General features: G+C 47.8%; 1 protein-coding gene across 4 annotated transcripts in view; it reads left to right on the forward strand.

Moving 5' to 3' along the window:
- The first annotated feature begins 3699 nt into the window (after positions 1-3699).
- KLHDC4 (kelch domain containing 4) overlaps positions 3700-20791 on the forward strand; it is a 51729-nt gene continuing 34637 nt past the window's right edge. For 2 of the 4 annotated variants that reach the window (XM_035024635.1, XM_035024636.1), the window contains exons 1-4: positions 3700-3850; positions 6955-7046; positions 10788-10866; positions 11595-11693. In XM_035024635.1, coding sequence (XP_034880526.1) covers positions 3752-3850; positions 6955-7046; positions 10788-10866; positions 11595-11693 — 369 coding nt within the window. In that variant the 5' untranslated portion in view covers positions 3700-3751. Of the gene's footprint in view, positions 3851-6954; positions 7047-10785; positions 10872-11594; positions 11694-20791 lie in introns of those variants that run through there. The other 2 variants (XM_035024637.1, XM_035024638.1) reach the window with 2 other exon arrangements.

The raw sequence follows: 20791 nt of genomic DNA on the forward strand, positions 1-20791 counted from the left end.
TATGTGGACCAATCCCTCCTATTCAAAGCAACTAAAAATGCTGGATAAATGTTGAAATGAGTTTCTTAAAGACATTTCAGAACTAACAAGGAGTAAAGTGTCACCAAATCAGAACCCAACAGAAAGGAAAAGCAAAATAATTGGGTAGAAAGGAGGTTCTGCAAATGGCTTTTGCTTCCAGGCATGAGCAAATGTTGCCATGTTTGACTTTGGTTCTGAGAGCCTCAGAGGGCATTGCCTGGGCTGTCAGAAAGACAGATTTGATGGAGCTGAGCAAAGAACCCATGAACTAGTAGATAAATCAGAAAGAATTATCCAGAATGCAGCACAGAGAGACTAAGAAATGGAAAATGGGGAAGATTAGTTAAGAGACCTGGCACAGAGATTGAGAAGGGAGGTCACGTATTTAACTGGAGCTCCAGGAGAAGAGGAGAGAGAGAAAGAACAGCATCCTCTGAAGAGAAAATGGTAGAGCCGTCTCCAGCTCCACGAAGCCCACTGAACCCCAAGCATGATAAATAAAAAGAAATTAATATCTAAATATATCTTAGTGAAACTGCAGGCAATAAGAATAAAGATAAAATCATGCAAGCAGTTAGAGGAAAAACAAAACTTTTCAGAAAGATCTTTGGAAAATCTCCACATTATCTGGAAACTAAATAACACATTTCTAAGTAACCCAGGGATATTAGAAGAATTCAAAAGGGAAATTAGGAAGTATCTTGAACTGAATGAAAAATGAAAACACAGCATATTAAAATGTGTAAGATGCATTTAAAAGGAGACCGAGAGCAGTAAACTCTTAGAGATCTCAAATAAATGAAATAAATTGGAAAAAATGATGAAAAGGTCCCCGAATATTTGGAAATTAAACAGCACACTTTATATAAATAACCCCAAAAGGAGAGAATTTTGCTTTCAGCCCCGATGGAGCAACGAGACTGGATTTTCCTTTTCCCCTCCGACGTCCAGAACACTGGATGAATGTGTGAAACAACAGATTGATTTCCCTTCCTCTCCTTCCCCCCTCCTCCCTTCTTCCCTCCCTCTTCATTCCTTGCTTCAAGCATTTGAGGAGTGTCATCACGTGTTTATCTGTCTTGTTAGAACCAAAGCTCCTGGAACAGGTGGTCAGGTCTTGCGTTTTGTATCTCGTGTTCTGGTACAATGTTCACGCGTTGCAGGGTCCAGTTCATTTTGCTACATGAAATGATTGCCAGCCAGCTCAAATTCATGACTTCACAGCACACGGAATCTCTTAAGTTTGTATTTTGCTAAACTCTTCTAAGCTTTTTTGTTATTTTGTTTGATGCTCCCAAGAATGTTTTGTAGTAGGTGGGCTGGCTAAATAGTCCCATTTTTCCAGATGGGAAACATGCAAAGAACCACATCATCTATACCACCCATGGGAGAATTTTCCAATTACACTGATTATTTGTGGTGAGGGTAATGAGTTAGTTCCATTGTTAATATTTTTTCTCTTTCTGGGTTCCAACCTGAAGACAGCAGAGGGCGCCTGACCACACAAAAGATACACTAACAGTTAATGACCTATTGGTTGTTAAGATAATCCATTAAAGTATCAAAAATATGATTTCACTAACATAGGACCATGTAGTTAATCTTTTTACTATTTTGAGATTCTGATCTCATTTTAAATGTTCTAGCTTCTGTCTGGGTAATGAGAATTTCAATCTCACGTAAATCACCATGACACATCCCCCAAGAGCCTTCCAACTCAGCTTGAAGATTCTTTCCGGTAATAAAAGCATTAAACCCTGCATCTACCAGACCCTTCTAAATCTTAATAGGGAATACGCTCTCCCTTTCTCAGTCCTTAAGAGGGGCCCACTGTAATGTATTTCCTACAGATGCTCTGTGACTCAAGGGCCATTTGGCTTCCAGTGCATTGCCTCAACGTCATCCAATATTCTTAGAAAAGTACAAGAAGATTAGGTATGTTCTTAAAGTCATATTGCACTAGAAGGAAAGCAGGGGCAATAGTAAGGACTTGGCCTTCTGTAGCTCATTGTCAGAGATGATTATGTCTGAAGGCTCAGGAGCCAGCTGACGGTGAAATTCTGTAGCTGCTTTCTGATAAACATCTGTTTTTTTTTTTTTTTTCATCATCACACATGGTCTCCTAATCTCCTCCAAGCAGCGCTGGACACAGATGCAGCCTGAATCCTCCTCTACCTCTTCCCATAGTTTCCCCAAACTTCATTTTTCTTTTTACATAACTAGGTTTATGGACAAGGGTTGGAGTTGGTTGGAAAAGCATTCACCCTGGCTCTTTGGGGATTAGCATCTGATTGGATCTGTTAACCATAAAAATAAAAGTTATTTTACTAGCAAAAGTGGGTTTATTCAGCAATGGCAGAGGAATTGCAACTCAGGACAGGTAAGCTGCGGCAAAACCCTAGGCAAGTCCAATAAAGGAGAGGGGTGCTATTTTATGGAGCAGGAGGAGGGAGCTAGGAGGGGTTGTTCGGCACAAAAGTCCGTGCGAGACAACCAGGGTAATGAGGACTTAGCAGCTGAGTTGCTGGGTGGTCTATTTCTTGCAGAAAACGCAACCTACATCTTTCCCTATGGGGCCTGAAATGATTCTGCTGGGCTCTGCAGTGGACAGTGCTTCCTGGAACTGACCTCCTGGCCCCCCACTCTGTTTTAGCGAGGTTTCCTTTGATTAATTCTCGTAGATCCAAGGTAGTTTCTTTACGGCTGAGCCCTGTGTCCGTTCAGTCACAAAGAAGCTAGATGCTTTCCCTTTGCCAGATGTTGGCTCGTCCTTGTCCTTAATTTGCTCTACTTCCCTGATTACCAGCCAAAGGTGGCATTTTCTCACTCACGTTAAGGGTTTTCTTTTCTTTTTTTTTTTTTTTAAAGATTTTATTTATTTATTTGAGAGAGAATGAGAGAGAGAGAGCACACGAGAGGGGGGAGGGTCAGAGGGAGAAGCAGACTCTCCGCCAAGCAGGGAGCCCGATGCGGGACTCGATCCCGGGACTCCGGGATCACGACCTGAGCCGAAGGCAGGCGCCCAACGACTGAGCCACCCGGGCGCCCCTCACGTTAAGGGTTTTCCTTCTACTCCGTGCAAACCACCGCTCGCACGCCCGGCACACGGCGTTCCCACTTCGAAGGGCACTCCGGTCAGACCCTGGAGCACGCTGTGCCTGCAGGCTGCTTCAGTCTGCGGGGCACGTGAGCTGCGCGCCCCCGGAGGGGTCATCAGCCGTCCTCCCGCGAGGGAGAAGCGGGTCCTCCGCGGCGGGACGCGTGCGGCCGTCGTCGAGCGGGAGGAGGGACCGTCCTCGCCTGAGAGTCCAAATCCGAGCAAGGGTCGGGACGTTTTTCTGGGCCCGAAGGCGAGGCAGTCGTTTGACTTCAAGAGGGTCCGAGGAAGAGGCAGCGGTGGCTCGCGCCCCGCGTCACCCGACGGGGTCCCTACGTGCGGGCGCCAAGCCACGGCTCGCCCCGGCCGGGCCCGGGGGAGCGGAGAGGCGGCGGCTTCCCGCCCACGGCTTCCCGCCGACGCGCCCCACAGCCCGGCGGCCCCCAGCGGGCCCCGCGCGCCCAGCGCCGGGCCACGTGAGCGCGGCCCGCCGGCCGGAAGCGCGTGCGGGGGCGGGGCGGCGGGCGGAAGTGCCGCGTTTCCGCGCGCCGCCCCCGCGAGCACGTATTTCCGGCGCGCCGCGCGCCGCTGCCCGCCCCTCCGGGAGTCCCGGCGGCCCGTCGGACCGGCGCGATGGGCAAGAAGGGCAAGAGGGAGAAGAAGGGCCGCGGCGCGGAGAAGACGGCTGCCAAGATGGAGAAGAAGGTGTCCAAGCGCTCGCGGAAGGAGGAGGTGAGCGAGGCGGCAGCCAGGCCCGGCGCGCCCTCCGCGCCCTCCGCGCGAGCCGCCGGGGCCCCGGGTCCCGTCGGGCTTCCCTCGGCCGGCGGGGCTGGAGGAGCCGGCCGAGGGGCGCGGCGCGGCGGCGGTGTGGTCTGGGGCGAGGGCCTCCGCTTCCGAGCCTCGGTCGTCATCCCTAGAGAGGCCGATGCCCCCACGGCAGCCCCGAGCCGGGGGCTTCGGTGGGCGCGAGGGCAGCCGCGGGGTTTGCGGAACAGCTCTTGGGAACGCCGCGGTCTTCTCGTCCCGCCGTCCGTCTCTCCTTTCCGTCTCTCTCGGCCCCGCGGTCTCTCAGTCTCCGTGTCCGCCGCGCGCCCCCGAGCCCGGTCTGCAGATGGATCCGTGCTGAGTTGAGCGCGGATGTTCCGCCTTCTGTTGGCGGTTGCTCGCGCGCTTCCCCAGCTGCGCGGCTTATGATGCTTCACGAGCGTGTGCTGTGCTGCCTGGGCTCTAGTCCGGACGACCAGGTGAGCCCGGTAGCTTTGGCACGCCCAGCTGGTGGGGAGGAAGTCAGGAACAAGAAGTCACGCAGCTGTGAAGGGGCGCGGAGCCACAGTGTGACCAGAGGCTCCCCATGCCCAGCTCTGACTCCGCCCTGCTCCCCTTTTCTCCAAAGCCTTTCGTGTCTCTGTGTCCTCATCTGTCAAGTAGTGGGGTCGGGCTTCTCCTCCTGCTTCCTCTGGGCTCTGCTGTTGTAAGGCTCTTCACCCCCTCCCTGTGCAGCCACAGGCCGGGGTTTGCATCTCCCCTCTGCCACAGCTAGCTGGAAGGCCTCAGAGGAGCGTGACCTGTCTGTGCAACCGCTGTGCCTCAGTTTCTCACGTGTGACTGCACGGGCCTGCGTAGGGTCGTGGCGCAGAAAGATAATTTGTGGGGCATCTTTGGAACAGTGCTTGGCACTTAGTAAGCACTCGGTAACTGTTAGCCGGTTTTCACTCGTGTTCCCATCTCTCTGCAGAGCCCGGTGCTTAGGGGATGACAGGGGCTCCCCTGTGGGGAGAGAGAGTCTGTCGGGCCTGGGGCCTGGGACTTCGCATGTTGCCTTCATCAGCCCTCCTAACAGATCTTGAAGATCCCTGGTCATCTGATGAGGTCGTGTCCACAGAGCATACTCTCCCTTTCTTAAAGTCAACTGTGTCATATAGTGTAACCTCATCATGAGAGTGCATCCCATCATTTCCTGGCTGGGGCCCTGAGGGCAGATCTTGGAGACCGCTGGGAATTCTGCCTACCACAGAACTCACGTGATACCTGGTTGACAACTCCACTTGGGTGTCACACACGTTCCTCCCCCTTCCACACTGTGCGTGTTGAAGCCCTTTGCCCCCAGGAAGGTGATCTCTAAGGTGAACGACACTGGGCCAGGCGCTCTGGGGTAACTGTGACTCCCAACGGTCAGTCCCTTCACCCAGGTCTCCATAAAGTTCAGTGGGTCAGGAACTTGCCTTGCCTACCTGAGGCAGCGGTTTTGCATTAGAGATGCGGTGGCCGATAGGAGAGCCTTTAGGCAACTGCTCACGTAGAAGTGGCAGGATAGTGATTGCTTTTGTGGACCGCCATGAGGGTGAAAACTGGCAGAGCCCCTTCGGATCCTGGTTTGTCCATATCGAGAAAAGTAGAAGCTGCCACATAGCAGTTATGCACCTGAAGGCTTACCTTGGAAAAACTCCAGCTACACGAAGACATTTCACAAAATCGGCCAGAGTAGTGTTTGTGAAAACAAAGCCCTGGAATTGACCCAGATGATCATCATCAGCAGGATGGGTGGAGAAGCCGGGAGGGGAGGGAGTGGTAACTCGGCCACAGTGAACACGACTGGAGTCGGGGTTCAAACTTCATTCAACAGCATCGAGCAAAAAAGCAAGTTGCAGGAGAATGCCCAATATGATGCAGGTGACGTGAAATTGAAAAATGTGAAACGATAATACGTATTACTTAGGGATTTGTTTACGTGTAGTAAGAGTATAAAGAAATGCGTAATAGTGAGGAGCACTCTCCCAGAAAGTGGCTGCTTCCTGGGGGCACATGGGTACACACGGGAGGTGGAGGGCTGCAGGCGGCTGTTCAGGCCGAGGAATGTGGTCTGATGAGAGGAACTGAGGCAGCCTTTGCAGCTTGGAGCCAGGAGGTGGGGTGGGAAATGAAATAGGATAGTCTGGAAGTGTTTTTAGGTTCAGGAAGGACAGCTGCCTACATTGTGGAATGTGGAACTGGGGAATGAGGGCTGTGGGGTTGGGGAGAGCGAAGCAGGGAAGAAGGAAGTGGGGACACATCTCAGATCCCAGCATGAGCAAGGGGAGGAGAGCGAGCATTCAAGAAGAGAATAAGGATGGAGGGAAACTTTCCCCATGATGCACAGGTCACACATTACTGGAGTGTGTGTGTGTGTAATCACTAGTAGATGCAGGGATATGACTCTGGACTGGGAGTAGGAAGACCAGGTTCCAGTGCTGTCCAGCTGGGCAGGTGAATTGGCACATTAACTTCTAAATCTGTTTCTGCAGTTGTAAGAATAGAGACCTTCTTACCCAGATTGGCTGCAGCTGATAGCTGCTGAGCTCTCAGGCCGCAGGCACAGTTCTAAACAGACAAGTCTTGCTTGGAGCTCACCTTTTTATTGTTTTGGCGGGAGGGCGATGTAAACAAAATGAGTAAGCGAGCAGGGGAGTCGCAGACACTGCTATGCAGACCACAGAGCATGTGGTGGGGCGGCCAGGCCTGGCCACATGAGAAGTGGTGGAAGGTGCTGGCAGAAGTCAGGGAGGGCTTGTCCAAATGGGAGGCCCTTTGTGGGGAGTGTGACGGTTTGGAATGAGGTGGTATATGCAGTGTGTGTGCATCTTTGTGTACTTCCCGAGAGAACTGCCTGTAGGGTCAAGCTCTGAGTATTTTTGCAAGTGTCAGAGTCTGTGTCCCTGAAATGGGAGGAACATGTGCTCATCCCTGGATGTGACTGGACCCCGGGCCGGTCAGACAGAGTGGGAAGGTTGACGCAGGTTTTTGACCACATAGGAGGATTTAAGAACATGTCTCAGGTGTGACTGCTTGTCTGCCTTTAGGAAGACCTTGAAGCTCTGATAGCCCATTTCCAGACACTGGATGCTACAAAGACTCAGATCGTGGAGACACCATGCCCCCCACCTTCACCAAGGTAAGCCAGCAAGGACTCTTCATTCGAGCGTCTGATGGATTTGTGTACATTGGAAAACCACTTTAAATTGGCACCATGTTTTCATAAATAACCGGGCACATGGAATGTTTTCCTCATTAAAACCGGTTCCCATCCCAGATAAGCTACCACAAAACAGTTTTTTCACTTTTCTTCTGAAGAATGGGAGTGAGGCTTTTCAGATCTGTTGTCACAAACACAGAAACAAGGTCCCCTGGCTCAGCTACTCAGCAGGGATTGTGCCATTCAAAAGCTGTCCAGCTGATCACAGTTCATGGATGAGAGCATTGCCCCAGAGAGCTCTTCAGTTCTTAAAATGTTTCAGAAGTGTGTGTCACAGGCGTAGAACTTCAGATCACAGTCTCTTGTTGCTGTTCGTAATGACAAGTGTGATTTTCAGACATAAACATGTATAAGTCATTTTAAATGAATTTGTAAATTACGTGAAGAACTCCAGAGTCTTTGGTAGGATTTCAGATACTTGGAATGAGCCAGAATGAGCAGGCTTTGGTTTTCCACTTTCTTACTCTTCTGTGTCAGTTGCTGTCCTCTCAGCTTCTGAATTCCAGGTGTGTTAAAAGTTGATTTAGGGCCCTCTAATTCTTGTATTTGCTACTGACAGGTTAGAGGGAAAACCCTGAATGCATTGAGTTAGGAATCAGGAAAGGCCAAATGACTCTAGAAAAGATATCTTCAGAGAAGGGGAAATGCATTAACTTCACAAGCACACGGGACTGGTTTGGTTGAGAAATAATTCGCTTCCTTTCCCTCAGAATAAAAATTAATCTTACTAGTGTTGCTGTCAGAAATAGATTAATCTTTTTTTTTTTTTTAAGATTTTATTTATTTATTTGACAGAGACACAGCGAGAGAGGGAACACAAGCAGGGGGAGCGGGAGAGGGAGAAGCAGGCTTCCCGATGAGCAGGGAGCCCGATGTGGGGCTGGAGCCCGATGTGGGGCTCGATCCCAGGGCCCTGGGATCATGACCTGAGCCGAAGGCAGACGCTTAATGACTGAGCCACCCAGGCGCCACATAAATGAGATTAATCTTACTAGAGGGGCCACCAGCCCGAGTGGAGGCCCAGGTCCAGCATGTCAGGAGGGGGCTGCCGGTCGTGCCTTTGATGCCCAAAGCCCACCGCCTCAGACACGGGGTTTAGTCTCCCCTGTCCAGAGATGGGGGGGACGACGTGGTGGCCCCTGTGCAGAACGGGGTGACACAAAGCGTGATCCAGCAGCTCCCGGAGTTGCGAGTTGTCCCTGTCTTCATATAAGAAACAACATCAGGAACCGGGATGTACTTTGCCCTGTATTTGGCGTGTTATCCTGGGGGCCACACAGAAGTTACACATGTGGTAGACACACATTGTCCTTGGAGTGGTTTAAGCAAGTGAGTCCTTGAGATCGTGAAGGCTTCGTACCCACAGCACCCCTGAGGGAAGCCATTCTGAATGTGGATTGATTCTCCCCCACCCCGCCGCCTTTTGGTGACGTTTAAAAACTTTCCTAAAGTAATGTGCCCAAAAAGCCAGATTTAATGTTAGGGTATAATTAGGAACCTTGGCGCTTCCCTGGTCAGCTGGGAATGCTTTCTGATGGAGCTGAGATACAATGAGATCTTTCAGTCAGTAACCTTAGTAACTTCTCCCGCCCTCCTCCTCCATCGTATTATAGGAAAAACCATGAAAATTACCAAGTTTTGTGAGTGTATGTGTTTCCAGGTATTGGCTGCGATGTAATTTAATGGGGAAGCAAGGACCATAGACCAGGTGCATCAGAGCCTCAGGGTACCCATGTGCATGAGGGAGGGGGTGTGTGTGGCTGGGTGTGGGGGGCAGGGACCCTGAGGGGACCCTATGGGGGCTCTGTGCCTGACTTGGATTACTGTTCCCTAGCTGTGCTTGTTAATTTTCCCTAGAAAATTTTAATAGGTGTTAAGTGGAAAAAAAGATTTGGAGTTAACTTTGGGAAACAGATGGTTTCCTTTCGAAATTTTTAAGAAACTGTGGTAAAATATATCTAACATAGAATTTCCCATTTTAACCATTTTTAATTGTGCTGTTCAGTGGGATTCCTTACATTCACGGTGCTCTGGACCCATGAGCTGTCACTCCCCATGTCCCTCCTCTTGGCCCCTGGTGACTACTACTTCCTGGTGTTTGATTTGCCTCTTCTAGATATTTCACATAAGTGGAGTCTCACAACGGCTGTCCTTTTGTGTCTGGCTTCTTTCACTTAGCATAATGTCCTTAAGGTTCATCCATGTTGTAGCATGAACCTGAACTCCATTCCTTTTTAAGACGGAATAATACTCCATTGTATGGATGCACCGCTTTCATCTTGTCGATAGACCCTTGGGTTGTTTCCACCTTTGGGCCCCTGTGAGTAGTGCTATGGTGAATGTGGGCATGCAGGTGTCTCTTCGAGTCCCTGTTTACAGGTTTCTTTGGCACGTACGTACCTAGGAGTGGGATTGCTGGTCATGTGCTAATTCTGTGTTTAACTGTGAGACTATTTTCCACGATGTAGTCCAATTTTTTTGTGTGTGTGTGATTTATTTATTTATTTGAGGGGGAGAGAGAGAATCTCAAGCAGACTCCACACCGAGCACAGGGCTCGATCTCACAACCCTAAGATCACGACCTGAGCTGAAATTAAGAGACGCTCAACCCACTGAGCCACCCAGATGCCCCAGCATAGTCCTATTTTATAACATTGGTTTCTTTACGGCAAACTTTCTAAACCTATAAAATGTTTTTGTGTACAGTAAATTTCCAAGAGAAAAAGAGTTTTCCGATTTCTCAAACTTACCTGACCTTGAAACCTTTGTCTTCCTTTACGAAGTATCTTCTGAAATTACTGTTATAGTCTGCCCCCTGAGGAAGTCCACATGAGGGAGTTTGAAAGAAGGGGGTTTTCCAGTGATCACATGAGGGATTTTGAAAGAAGGGGATTTTCCAGTGATTGTTAGTCCTGTCCTCCCACCCCCATCACTGTCTTACTTTCTACTGAGATGGTCCACGTGTATTTAAAGTTTCCTTTTAGCTGGTCTTTTGTCCTCATGTGTGATGTAAGTAGGAAGCTATTTGTGTTTTTTAGGTGGAAGCTATCTGGATACATATTGCAATGTTTAAGTACTGGACTTTTTAAACGGTGAAAGATTTACTCATTTGTTTACTTATTTATTTATTTACTTATTTTACTTACTTACTGGAGAGAGAGTGCAGAGCGAGAGAGAGCATGAGCAGTGGGGAGAGGCAGAGGGAGTGGAAAAGCAGGCTCCCTGCTGACAGGGAGCCCGGTGCAGGGCTCGATCCCAAGGACCCTGGGATCATGACCTGAGCTGAAGTCAGATGCTTAACCAACCGAGCCACCCAGGCGTCCCTGTAGAACAGTTTTGATTGTGATTTAAGAGGATAGACCTGTAAAAAGTTAGCTGTGGGAAATGTGGCACTTAGATTAGGAACACTTAGACTTCTCACTGCCTGATGGCTTTTACCCAAATGCTGTGTGAGTCACCCAGGTCCGGGGCCCTCCCGGTGTTGTGGCTGTGAGGTTGATTTTAAGGGTTAGGGGCCTTAGCTTCCGTTCCCAGGGCCAGGCTTGTCTTTCACAGAAGTCTGGGGAGCTGATACGGCCCTCGGGTGGAAAGGAGGCCGGCTCTCAGCTGGGCGCCACGTGGCTGTATGGTGTGTAGAACTGCTGCTTCTGTCTCTTGTAGGTTACATGCCTCACTCTCTGCTCATCCTGAGAAAGACGAATTAATCCTTTTCGGAGGTGAATATTTCAATGGCCAAAAAGTAAAGTATATATTTTTTTCTTTTCTCCTCAAATTTTCATGCGTCTCATTTTGAGTAAAATTAGTTTAAAGCCATGATATCAAATATGCATTGGTCCCACCTCCTGAGCCTGTAGGACTGGCATGCAACCTTGTCCTTGAGAAGCCACCGGGATCCTTCAGTGAGCTTTAGAGTCACTGCTCTTACTGCCTGCTTGAGATCGACCAGCACACTGCTCACTTGGGTTGATTATTCATATGCTCATGATGGGTTTCAGAGTTGTTTTGAATAGTGGAAGAAAGTGCAGATAATTGTAGAGCTAATTTTCATTTTTGAGCAGGCCAGACAGACCTGTGTTTCAGAATTGTGTATGAAACATTTAGAAAAGCCTGAGTTTGCCTTCCCTCCATGCTGAGGATCCCTGTGAGTTTGACTTAACTTGTTCATCTCCCACTCTGAATTCTCATCCTTTAAGAACCAGGCTTGACTTTGAGAGATGACTTGCCGAGCAGCAAAGGATCTTGGTACCTTACGTGCTGATAGGCATGGTGGGCAGACAGTTTTTTTCTTTGTCATTATCCCAAAGGATCCGAGGGGCCCAGCCGCAGGCTTCCTGCATTGGTATGATTTACGTGGCTTTAGGAAACCCATTTCCTGGGGAAAACTAGTGATTGAGATCCTGCTTTCCACTTACTGTCACTTGCATGGAGGCTTCATTGATGACACGAAGTCCCTCTTCCTTTTTGCAGACATTTATGTATAATGAACTGTACATCTACAATATCAGGAAGGACTCCTGGACCAAAGTGGAGATCCCCAATCCACCTCCAAGGCGCTGTGCTCACCAGGTATGTGTCCGTGTTGACCCTTCGCCTTCTTTACCTGTGAGGGTCTGTTCTGTGCTCGTGGAGTTGGTAGACGACAGGTGGCCTGGTAGAGAAGGCAGGGGGGCTTACACATGGTCACACTTGCTGTCACTGACTTGAACGGATTGCTAAGCTTCTTGCTCTTCAGTGTCTTCACTTATGAGATGGAGGTGCACACCTTCTCCAGGTGGCCTGAAGAGCATGGGAGAGGGCCCAGGTAAACCTGCGTTGTGTGGTGCCCAGCACACAGCAGCCCCGTGGCAGGGTTCTCCTCCTGCGTTGGAGTGACAGGCTCCCGCAGGACCCAGACCTGGTGGCTAGCGAGAGGAGTTCCTCTGGAGAAACGGAATGTTCCAGGGTAGTCATTGAGGCACGAAATGGGTCATAACCAGAGATAGTGAAGGGTGCTGAAGTCAGCCTGTTGTCGGCTGGTTTCTGCTTCCCTGGGGAGCTCTGTCAGAGCTGCTGCCCCTGTCCAGTTCTGTAACTCCACGAGGACAGGCCCTTAGTATTTCCTGTTCATTGTCCTAACCCCGGACTGGGAACAGTGTCACGGTGCAGAAAATAATTTGAGTGAGTGATACGTTTTCAACATGGAGAAAGAAGATTGTACGAGTCTGTTGTGGTGCGAGTGAAGCATCCCTCCACAGTACGTGGGATCCTTTCTCGGGTTCTCTGCTCACGGGTAGCCTACTGATCTGAAACTGGTCTGAGAGGAGGACCTGCCTGCCTGAACTGCACATAGAGACTGGCAGGCATTTGGACTGGTTTGTCTTTTGGAAAAGAAGAATGTACTTGCAGGTTTAGCAGTACGATCTTAGTAAGCTTGGATTTTAATAAGTAATGGATCTTTTTTTTTCTTTTAAAGATTTTATTTATTTACCTGGCAGAGAGAGAGCACAGGCTCCCTGAGCAGAGAGCCTGATGCGAGACTCGATCCCAGGACCCTGGGATCATGACCTGAGCTGAAGGCACATGCTTATTAACCCACTGAGCCACCCAGGTGTCCTAGATAATGGGATCTTGAAGTTTGATCTGTTCACCAGAGACTGCCCCAGTTCTTGAGAATGCATGATCTGCCCCAGTCCTCCAAGCTTAGGACAAGTCCTATCCTGTCCCAGCCATGATCTCTCCATGTCCCCAGCCTTCCCAGATAACTCCTTGGATTCCTGGACCCCAAGAATGCTCACGTTCTGATGGAGCAGTCCCACTCTGGGCCCATGTCACGTGATGTGGGCTCAGGGGCTTCTTTTGAGTTTGTTTTCTTATCCATTTTATCATATTATTTTTTTTTTTAAAGATTTTATTTATTTATTTGAGAGAGAGAGAGAGAGAGAGCACATGAGGGGGGAGGGTCAGAGGGAGAAGCAGACTACCTGCTGAGCAGGGAGCCCGATGTGGGACTCAATCCTGGGACTCCAGGATCATGACCTGAGCCGAAGGCAGTCGCTTAACCAACTGAGCCACCCAGGCACCCTAATCATAGTTATTAACTGTGTCCTGGAAGAATAAGTATAAAAGTCTTTGTGATTTTTAAATGCAGTTTTTTTGCCAGAGTGCTCAGCGGGCTCTGATTCATATGCGTGCCTTAGGAGGACCTTCCTAGTCTGGGACTTAATAATATCTTTGTAGTCAAGGTTGGTTCGCTGTTTTCTGTGAATTTCACAATGAATCAGAGCCACAGGAAACAGAAAATTGGTTGTAAAGTCTTTGGCCTGAAGGTCATTACAGTCCAAATTCTACGACATTGAATTCTGCGACCTAAAACCTTCCTTCTTACAGACTTGTTCAGTGTGATGTCAGAGGTCATGTTCTTTATCTTCTCTTTAACTGAGGCACAGGGGGTGGAAAGAGGAAGCCTGCATGTACACCATTCTTTCTCTTCTAGATTCTGGAGTTCTGGGGGGTGAAGTTGATTTTAGTGTGTAATTTGAGAGTTTAGGTGGCTTTTCTACGAGAACACAGCCCAGTGAGAGATAGGAAAGGGCGGTGGCACCTGCTGTGGGTGTGTTTGGCCGGATGTGTGCAGGCTTCAGTGACTCGCTGCTCTTCTTGGCACCCCGTTTTCTGGGAGAGAGGAGGATGCTGTCACACAGCTCTGCCTAGACCGTGAGGATGCCACCACCACCAGGAGGGGGCCACTGAGAACTGCGGGGACAGGTGACAAGGAGGTGGCAATCATGAGATCATGTCTTCTTGATCCCTGGATGGTTTCTCCCAAAGTAGTCACTAAAACTCACATGAAACAAAAGGTGTTCTCTCCTAAAATAGAAAACAGTTGATGGTTAAAAACATCCTCTGTGTTCTTATCAGCCTGGTGCATTAATGAGCAGTAAGTTTCTGGAGAGGGGTTAACGTGTAAGAGATCTTTCTTCGTGAGATCAGCAGAATTCCACGGTGGTCCATTGGCGCTATAGAAGTGTCAGCCTCCATCTGGGTCCTGGCTGTGGCTCAGTCCCCAGGAGCAGGCATTGCGGGGGTCCTGGGTTGCTCCCTCAGGAAATAGGAGGCATCTTGTACATTTGAGGCACCCTTCTGGGGCCGGGATACGGCAACAAAAAAGGCCAATTTGCCTTTCCTGACGATGCCCCATGGTTTGGGTTTTCTCTGGTCCTGATGGCCTCATGCATTTTTCGGACCCCCACTTTCGCAAAGCTGAAGCTGCTGTCACATCCGTTCCGAGTCTGTTACTTTGGATTCTGATGGGCTTTTTTTGGCATTTGGAGGGAGAGTGGGGAACTTAGGGTTTTCCAGATGTGACTTGACTCCAGGTAATGCAACAGTAAGCAGACCCAAGTGCCTGGGCGGCACACAGCCTCGTGGGACAGGTCAGAGCGAGGTGCTGGTGAAGCCAGCCTTACCTCGCCCCTGGAGTGGTGCGGTCGTGCTTTGTCTTTGTGAGGCCCAGCTGTTGGCTTCAGCAGTAACTTCCAAACCACTGTGTGCATGTGTGCGTGAATATGTATACACTTAACGTTGTTTTAGTTTTATTGTTTAGTTTCCCAAATATGCAAGTTAATCACTCAGGAGAGGGCCTAGGGGGGTAAGCTTGCTGGGTAGGGAAGCTTCCAGCCCAGTGACCTCACTTCCCTGTCCAGTCGGCCAGGCCTGTCGTGAGGAGCTACCGGGTGGTCCAGCCCATGCCTTGATGTCTTCCATAAGAAGAATCCGTATTGGGCGCCTGGGTGGCTCAGTTGGTTAAGCGACTGCCTTCGGCTCAGGTCATGAACCCGGAGTCCCGGGATCGAGTCCCGCATCGGGCTCCCGGCTTGGCGGGGAGCCTGCTTCTCCCTCTGACCCTCTTCCCTCTCATGCTATCTCTGATTCTTTCTCTCTCAAATAAATAAAATCTTTAAAAAAAAAAAAAAAAAGAATCCGTATTTTAGGATATCGTAGGAAGTCGTTTCATTAGTGCTTAGACTTCTTTTTAAAACGTAAACTCTTTCAGATCTCCTTACTGGGCCCTGAATGTATTATTTTTGTGTTACGTTTTGAGGTGAGTGTACATTTTGTGGGTATCTTCTGGCAAATTTTTTTCTGCTGCTGCAGGACATTTTAGAGTACAGTGTGTTGATTCTGAGATGAGCTTTAACTGACGGTGACCTTAATAAAAATCAGTTCTTGGAGAACTTTGGCACGGATCCGTGACCTGGATTAGATCCCTTTCTTACTACTTTCCCTTTCACTCACTTAACAGTTATGAAATAGGGGCCCTGGGTGGCTCAGTCGTTAGGCATCTACTGTCGGCTCAGGTTGTGGTCCCAGGGTCCTGGGATCGAGCCCCGCATCGGGCTCCCTGCTCCGCGGGGAGCCTGCTTCTCCCTCTCCCACTCCCCCTGCTTGTGTTCCCTCTCTCACTGTCTCTCTCTGTCAAATAAAAAAAACCAGTTATGAAATAGAAGGAATTTGAAAATGTAACTTGGATGAGACTGAAACTTTTGAGTTGGAATTGTAAGATCCTATTGCTAATTCCCAAATGAACCACTTTGTTCCTTATTCTTTCCGTAGCCAAGAAACTTTTCTTTTTTTTATCTTTTTCTTAGTTACTTTGATATAGAGCTGTATATTGTTTTTACTCATGGATAGTCTGTTAGAAATATTTGAATAGGGCGGATTATTTGAAATAGCTAGACTTGTAAAACATGTCTTGCTGGAGGTGTATTTGCACAGTAGTGTGACTTCTGTGCATTTCAGTATGGGCATGCAAACTAGTTTCCCTAGAAAACGCTATTACAGATGTTTCAGTTTGAACATCATCAATAACGTGACACGGTGCCACCACACGCGTAATGTCCGTACTTTTTTTTTTTTTTTTTGCAGAAGGGGACTAAAAGAAGATGAATTTAATTTACCCTAAAACCCATTTTCTTCATCTTTAGGGCTGGCAAGTAAAGGGAGATTTTCTTTATTATCCATTTCCTTAAGAACCTTAAAAAAAAATGTAATTTAGCAGGAAGTGCAGATGTAATTTATCATAATCTGTCTTTAGCTGGTACATTGGAAAGGCTTCTCTCTCGGGCTTGCTTTGTGTTGATGTGAACTGGAGATGCGGAGCCCTAGGTGTCCCACCTCGCTCGGTGAGCCGCACACTCGTGACTGGCCCTTTGCTTGATTCCTTAGACTTGAATTTCCTAGTTTTATCGGATGACTGGGGTTGTGTTAAGTGGTTAAAGGGCCTTCTAATCTTTTAAAAGATAGGTCTAATTTGAAGTCCGTAGGAAAGTAATCTGCCTCGTACTTGTCATGTAGTAGTTTTGAAATCATTCTTAAAAGGTGGAGAAAGTTCTGTGTGACTCAAAATCTCAACGCTGGATCCCAAACAGAAGTTGTGTTTCTGTAGAATTCCTATTTTTCTTGACATGGGGTTCACTGATTTTTTTTTTCTCTCAATTTATACATTTGTCTAAATGTTTATACGTTTTTCTTTTTTTAATAATTTCTATTCTTTATTGTTTCCTTTCACTTTGGGTTTAATTTGCCTTTTCTGCTTTCTTAAGGTGGAAATGTAGAACATGTATTTTATTTTATTTTATTTTATTTTATTTTTTAAATTTTTTTTCTATTTATTCATGAAAGTCAGAGAGAGCGAGAGAGGCAGAGGCAGAGGGAGAGAAGCAGGCTCCCCGCCCAGCAGGGAGCCCGATGCGGGACTCGATCCCAGGACCCCGGGATCATGGCCCGAGCCAAAGGCAGACGCTTAACCATCTGAGCCACCCAGGCGCCCCTAGAACATGTATTTTAAATCATCTTTTCTTTTTCTTTTTTTTTTTTTTTAAGAGTTGTGTGCTTTTTTTTTTTTTTTTAAAGATTTTATTTATTTATTTGACAGAGAAAGACACAGCGAGAGAGGGAACACAAGCAGGGGGAGTGGGAGAGGGAGAGGCAGGCTTCCCACAGAGCAGGGAGCCCGATGCGGGACTCGATCCCGGGACTCCAGGATCATGACCTGAGCCGAAGGCAGACGCTTAACGACTGAGCCACCCAGGCGCCCCTGTTTTCATTCTTTACATCCATTTGCGTCTTTACATTTAAGGTGCATTTCTTGGGACGCCTGGGTGGCTCATTCGGTTAGGCATCTGCCTTCAGCTCAGGTCATGATCCCGGGGTCCTGGGATGGAGCCCCACATCAGGCTCTCTGCTCAGCGGGGAGCCTGCTTCTGCCTGCTTCTCCCTCTGCCTGCCACTCCCCCTGCTTGGGCTCACGCTCTCTCTCTGTCAAATAAATAGTCTTTTAAAAAAATAAACAATAAAGTGCATTTCTTATGAACACTGTTGTTGGGTCTTTTTATCCGGTATGACAGTTGTTTTTTAATTGGTGTATTTGTCTATTTCTTTCATTCATTCATTCATTCTTTCATTCATTCATTCATTTATAAGTAAGCCTCACACTGGGCATGGGGCTTGAACTCAAAACCCTGAGATTGAGACCTGAGCGGAAATCAAGAGTCAAACACTTAACCAACTGAGCCACCCAGGTGTCCCTGTCCATTACGTTTAATGTGATTATTGACATGGCAGTCAGTAATGTCTTTGATATTGTTATTTGTTTTCTATTTGTCTCACCTGTTGTTTATTCCTTTTTGCTTTTTTCCTGCTTCTTTTGGGTTGATTGTATTTTAATATCCATTCTTTATCTTTTCTGTTGGCTTAGGAGCTGTCCCTTGTCTTTGTTTTCATGCTTGTTCCAGAGTTTGCAATACACATCTTTAACTTAGGACAGTCTCCCTTCAAATACCACTTTCCAAAAACTGTTAGAACTTTACAGTAGAATACCCACATTTTCTTCTATCCTTTGTGTTGTTATCTCCACAATACAGTGTTACTGGTTTTGCTTTAGATGGTTATTATGTAAAGAAATCTTAAAACGAGAGAAAAAAATATCTTATATTGATTTACTAGTTTACTGTTTCTGGGACACTTCATTCCTCCGTTTTCATCTGGTAATATTCTTTAGCCTACAACTTCATTTACTGTTTCTTGAAGTGCAGGTTTGCTGATATCAATTTTTTTCAGCTTTTTTTCTAAGTGGAAATGTCTTCATTTTACTTTAAATTTTTTTTTTTTTTAAGATTTTATTTATTTGAGACAGAGAGAATGAGAGAGAGCATGAGAGGGAGGAGGATTTTACTTTAATTTTTCATGATGTGCTTGTTAGATAGCAAATTCTAGACTGACAGCACTTGAAAGATGTTCCGGTTCCTGGCTTACATTGTCCTAATGAGAGGTCAGTGGTCATTTTCGTTCTCCTATATTTAACGTGTCTATTTTCTCCTCTAAGACTGCTTAAATGATTTTCTCTTTCCCTTTGGTGTTTTAGCAGTTTGATTTTGATGTACCTTTTAGATTTTTCTGGGAGTCCAGTTAGATGTATGTTAGACTGTTTAATATTGTCCAATAGTCAGTGAATCCTTTTTTTTTTTTTTTTTTTTTTCTTCTTGCAGTGTTTTTCTTTTTTGGCTTCATTTTGGATAGTTTTTATTGCCCTTCACAGTGGATGTGCTGTGAACTTGTGCATTTTTCATTTTACAGATGGTGTTTTTCACGCTAGAGATTGGTTTTTGATTACCATTCCCATGTCTATTTATTATGTTCATATTTTCCTTTAAATCTTTGGGCATGTTTATAACTGTTCTCACATCCTCGTATACTAATTCTCTCATCTTACTTCTGGGTCTCTTTCTGCTCACTGACACTTCTAATGGGTCACATTTTCCCCCTCGGAATGTATGGTTAGATACTGGTTGGATGCCAAAGGATGCTCCTGGCACTCGGCAGCACCTGGCTAGATTGGCAAATGCTGCCCGTTGACGGTCTGGGTTTTGTTCTCATCTCTCAGTGAAGGATGAGATTTGTCCTGGCACACGGTTCAGTCACCGGCAGATCATCGTGATCCTCTTGAGGCTTTCCCTCTGGATGGCCTAGCCTGAGGGTGTGGCCTTTCCGGGGTCTCCACCAAATGCCCTGGGTGCTCAGTGATACTTTTCACACTGTCTGGTTGGAACTTGTTGGTCTCCGAGCCCCTTGTAAGCCCAGGTTGTTGGCAGGCTTTCAGCTTCGCCCTGGTGGGTGTTTGCCCAGCCTCCTGTGGTTGTGCCCTGCAGCTGTGCAGCTTGGGGTTGGAAGGCTCCAGTGGGGCCCCTGTGTGGATTTGCAGTGTGCTCTGTCTCCAGTGTTCTGCCCTGCAAACCAGCAGCCCTTCGCATCCCTGAACTCTGACCTTTGTCTCCTCAGCTCAGTAAGTCCCCCTGCCCTGCTGCGCTCCTTTCCCCGCGTCAGGTGCAGAAAGTGCCTCCAGAGTCGAAGGGCTCGTCCTGCCCATTTGCCATCTCTCAGGAGCACGGTCCTGCTCTTCCTGTTGTCTGGTTACAGCTGCTTCGTGGATGGTCCAGTGTTCCCCTTGTTGACGGAGGGAGTCTGCTGTGTTGCACGTTGGTCCCTCTTGGTCAGAAGGGCAGGTTTGATGCCTGGGCTCTTTGTAGTTTTAGTCTTCTCTTGATTAGTATGTGAACTTTTCTCTTGGTGTTCACAGTCTTTGAGGAGTAGGTTAGATGAAACTATGAGGTTGCTGACTGTAGACCCACCTTCGAGCAGCTTCCAGAGTTCCCACTGTGCTGGGCCTGCTGTTGCCGGCAAGTGGGGGATGGGATGTGGAAGACAGAGCTCTTCTTGCCTGGAGTTTGACTTCATTTTTTCAGAATGACTGAAAAAACCAAGGCACCTGAGTGGTTCAGTTGGTTAAGTGTCCGACTCTTGGTTTTGGCCCAGGTCATGATCCTCGGGGTTGTGGGATCAAGCCCCTCTTTGGGGTCTGCCCTCAGCGGGGAGTCTGCTTGGGATTTTTTTCCCTCTGCCCCATGTGCATGCACGCTTTCTCAAATCGATCTTTTAAAAAAAGGAATGAAAAAACTGATTAAGTAATACATACTCATTATGAAAAGAATTAAAAAGGAAACTAAGTCCATTGTCCATTTTTCCAGAACTATTAATTTGTATTTTTGCATCTCTTGTCTAAACACGTAATTTGGGAGTGCCTGGTGGCTCAGTCGGTTAAGCGTCTGCCTTCAGCTCAGGTCATGGTCCTGGGTCCTGAAATCAAGTCCTGCGTCGGGCTCCCTGCTCAGCGGGGAGTCTGCTCCCCACCCCCCACTCCCGGCTTGTGCTCGTATGCACGTGTGCTCTCTCTCTCAAATAAAATCCTAAAAAAAATAAACACGTAATTCGTATTTTTGCATGTTTGTATTTCCTGTTGGACTACTCATCAGTACATGCAAATCCACCGTGCGTGTGCGTTGTATGATAGCTAGACTTCTGTAACGTCACGCCTCAAGGCGCCTTTGCGTTGTGTAGTACGAACGTACCACCTAACTTCTCCAAACTCAGAAAAGTGTTAGATTGGGCCTCAGCGGATCATCGCATCTGCTTTACTGGTTTGAAACGATCACGTCTTCCCCGCACACGGACTGGCGTTTTAGGGTGCTAGGAAACTGGCTCATCTCTTCATAGGGTGGTCATCTGTGCTGAGAGAGCACATACAAAACGGATTAAAATGGGAGTGGAGAGGGCCGTGTCACCCTCAATAT

Source organism: Mirounga leonina, unplaced genomic scaffold (genome assembly GCF_011800145.1).
Source record: "Mirounga leonina isolate KUSES-001 unplaced genomic scaffold, KU_Mleo_1.0 Mir_180, whole genome shotgun sequence".
Taxonomy (NCBI): domain Eukaryota; kingdom Metazoa; phylum Chordata; class Mammalia; order Carnivora; family Phocidae; genus Mirounga; species Mirounga leonina.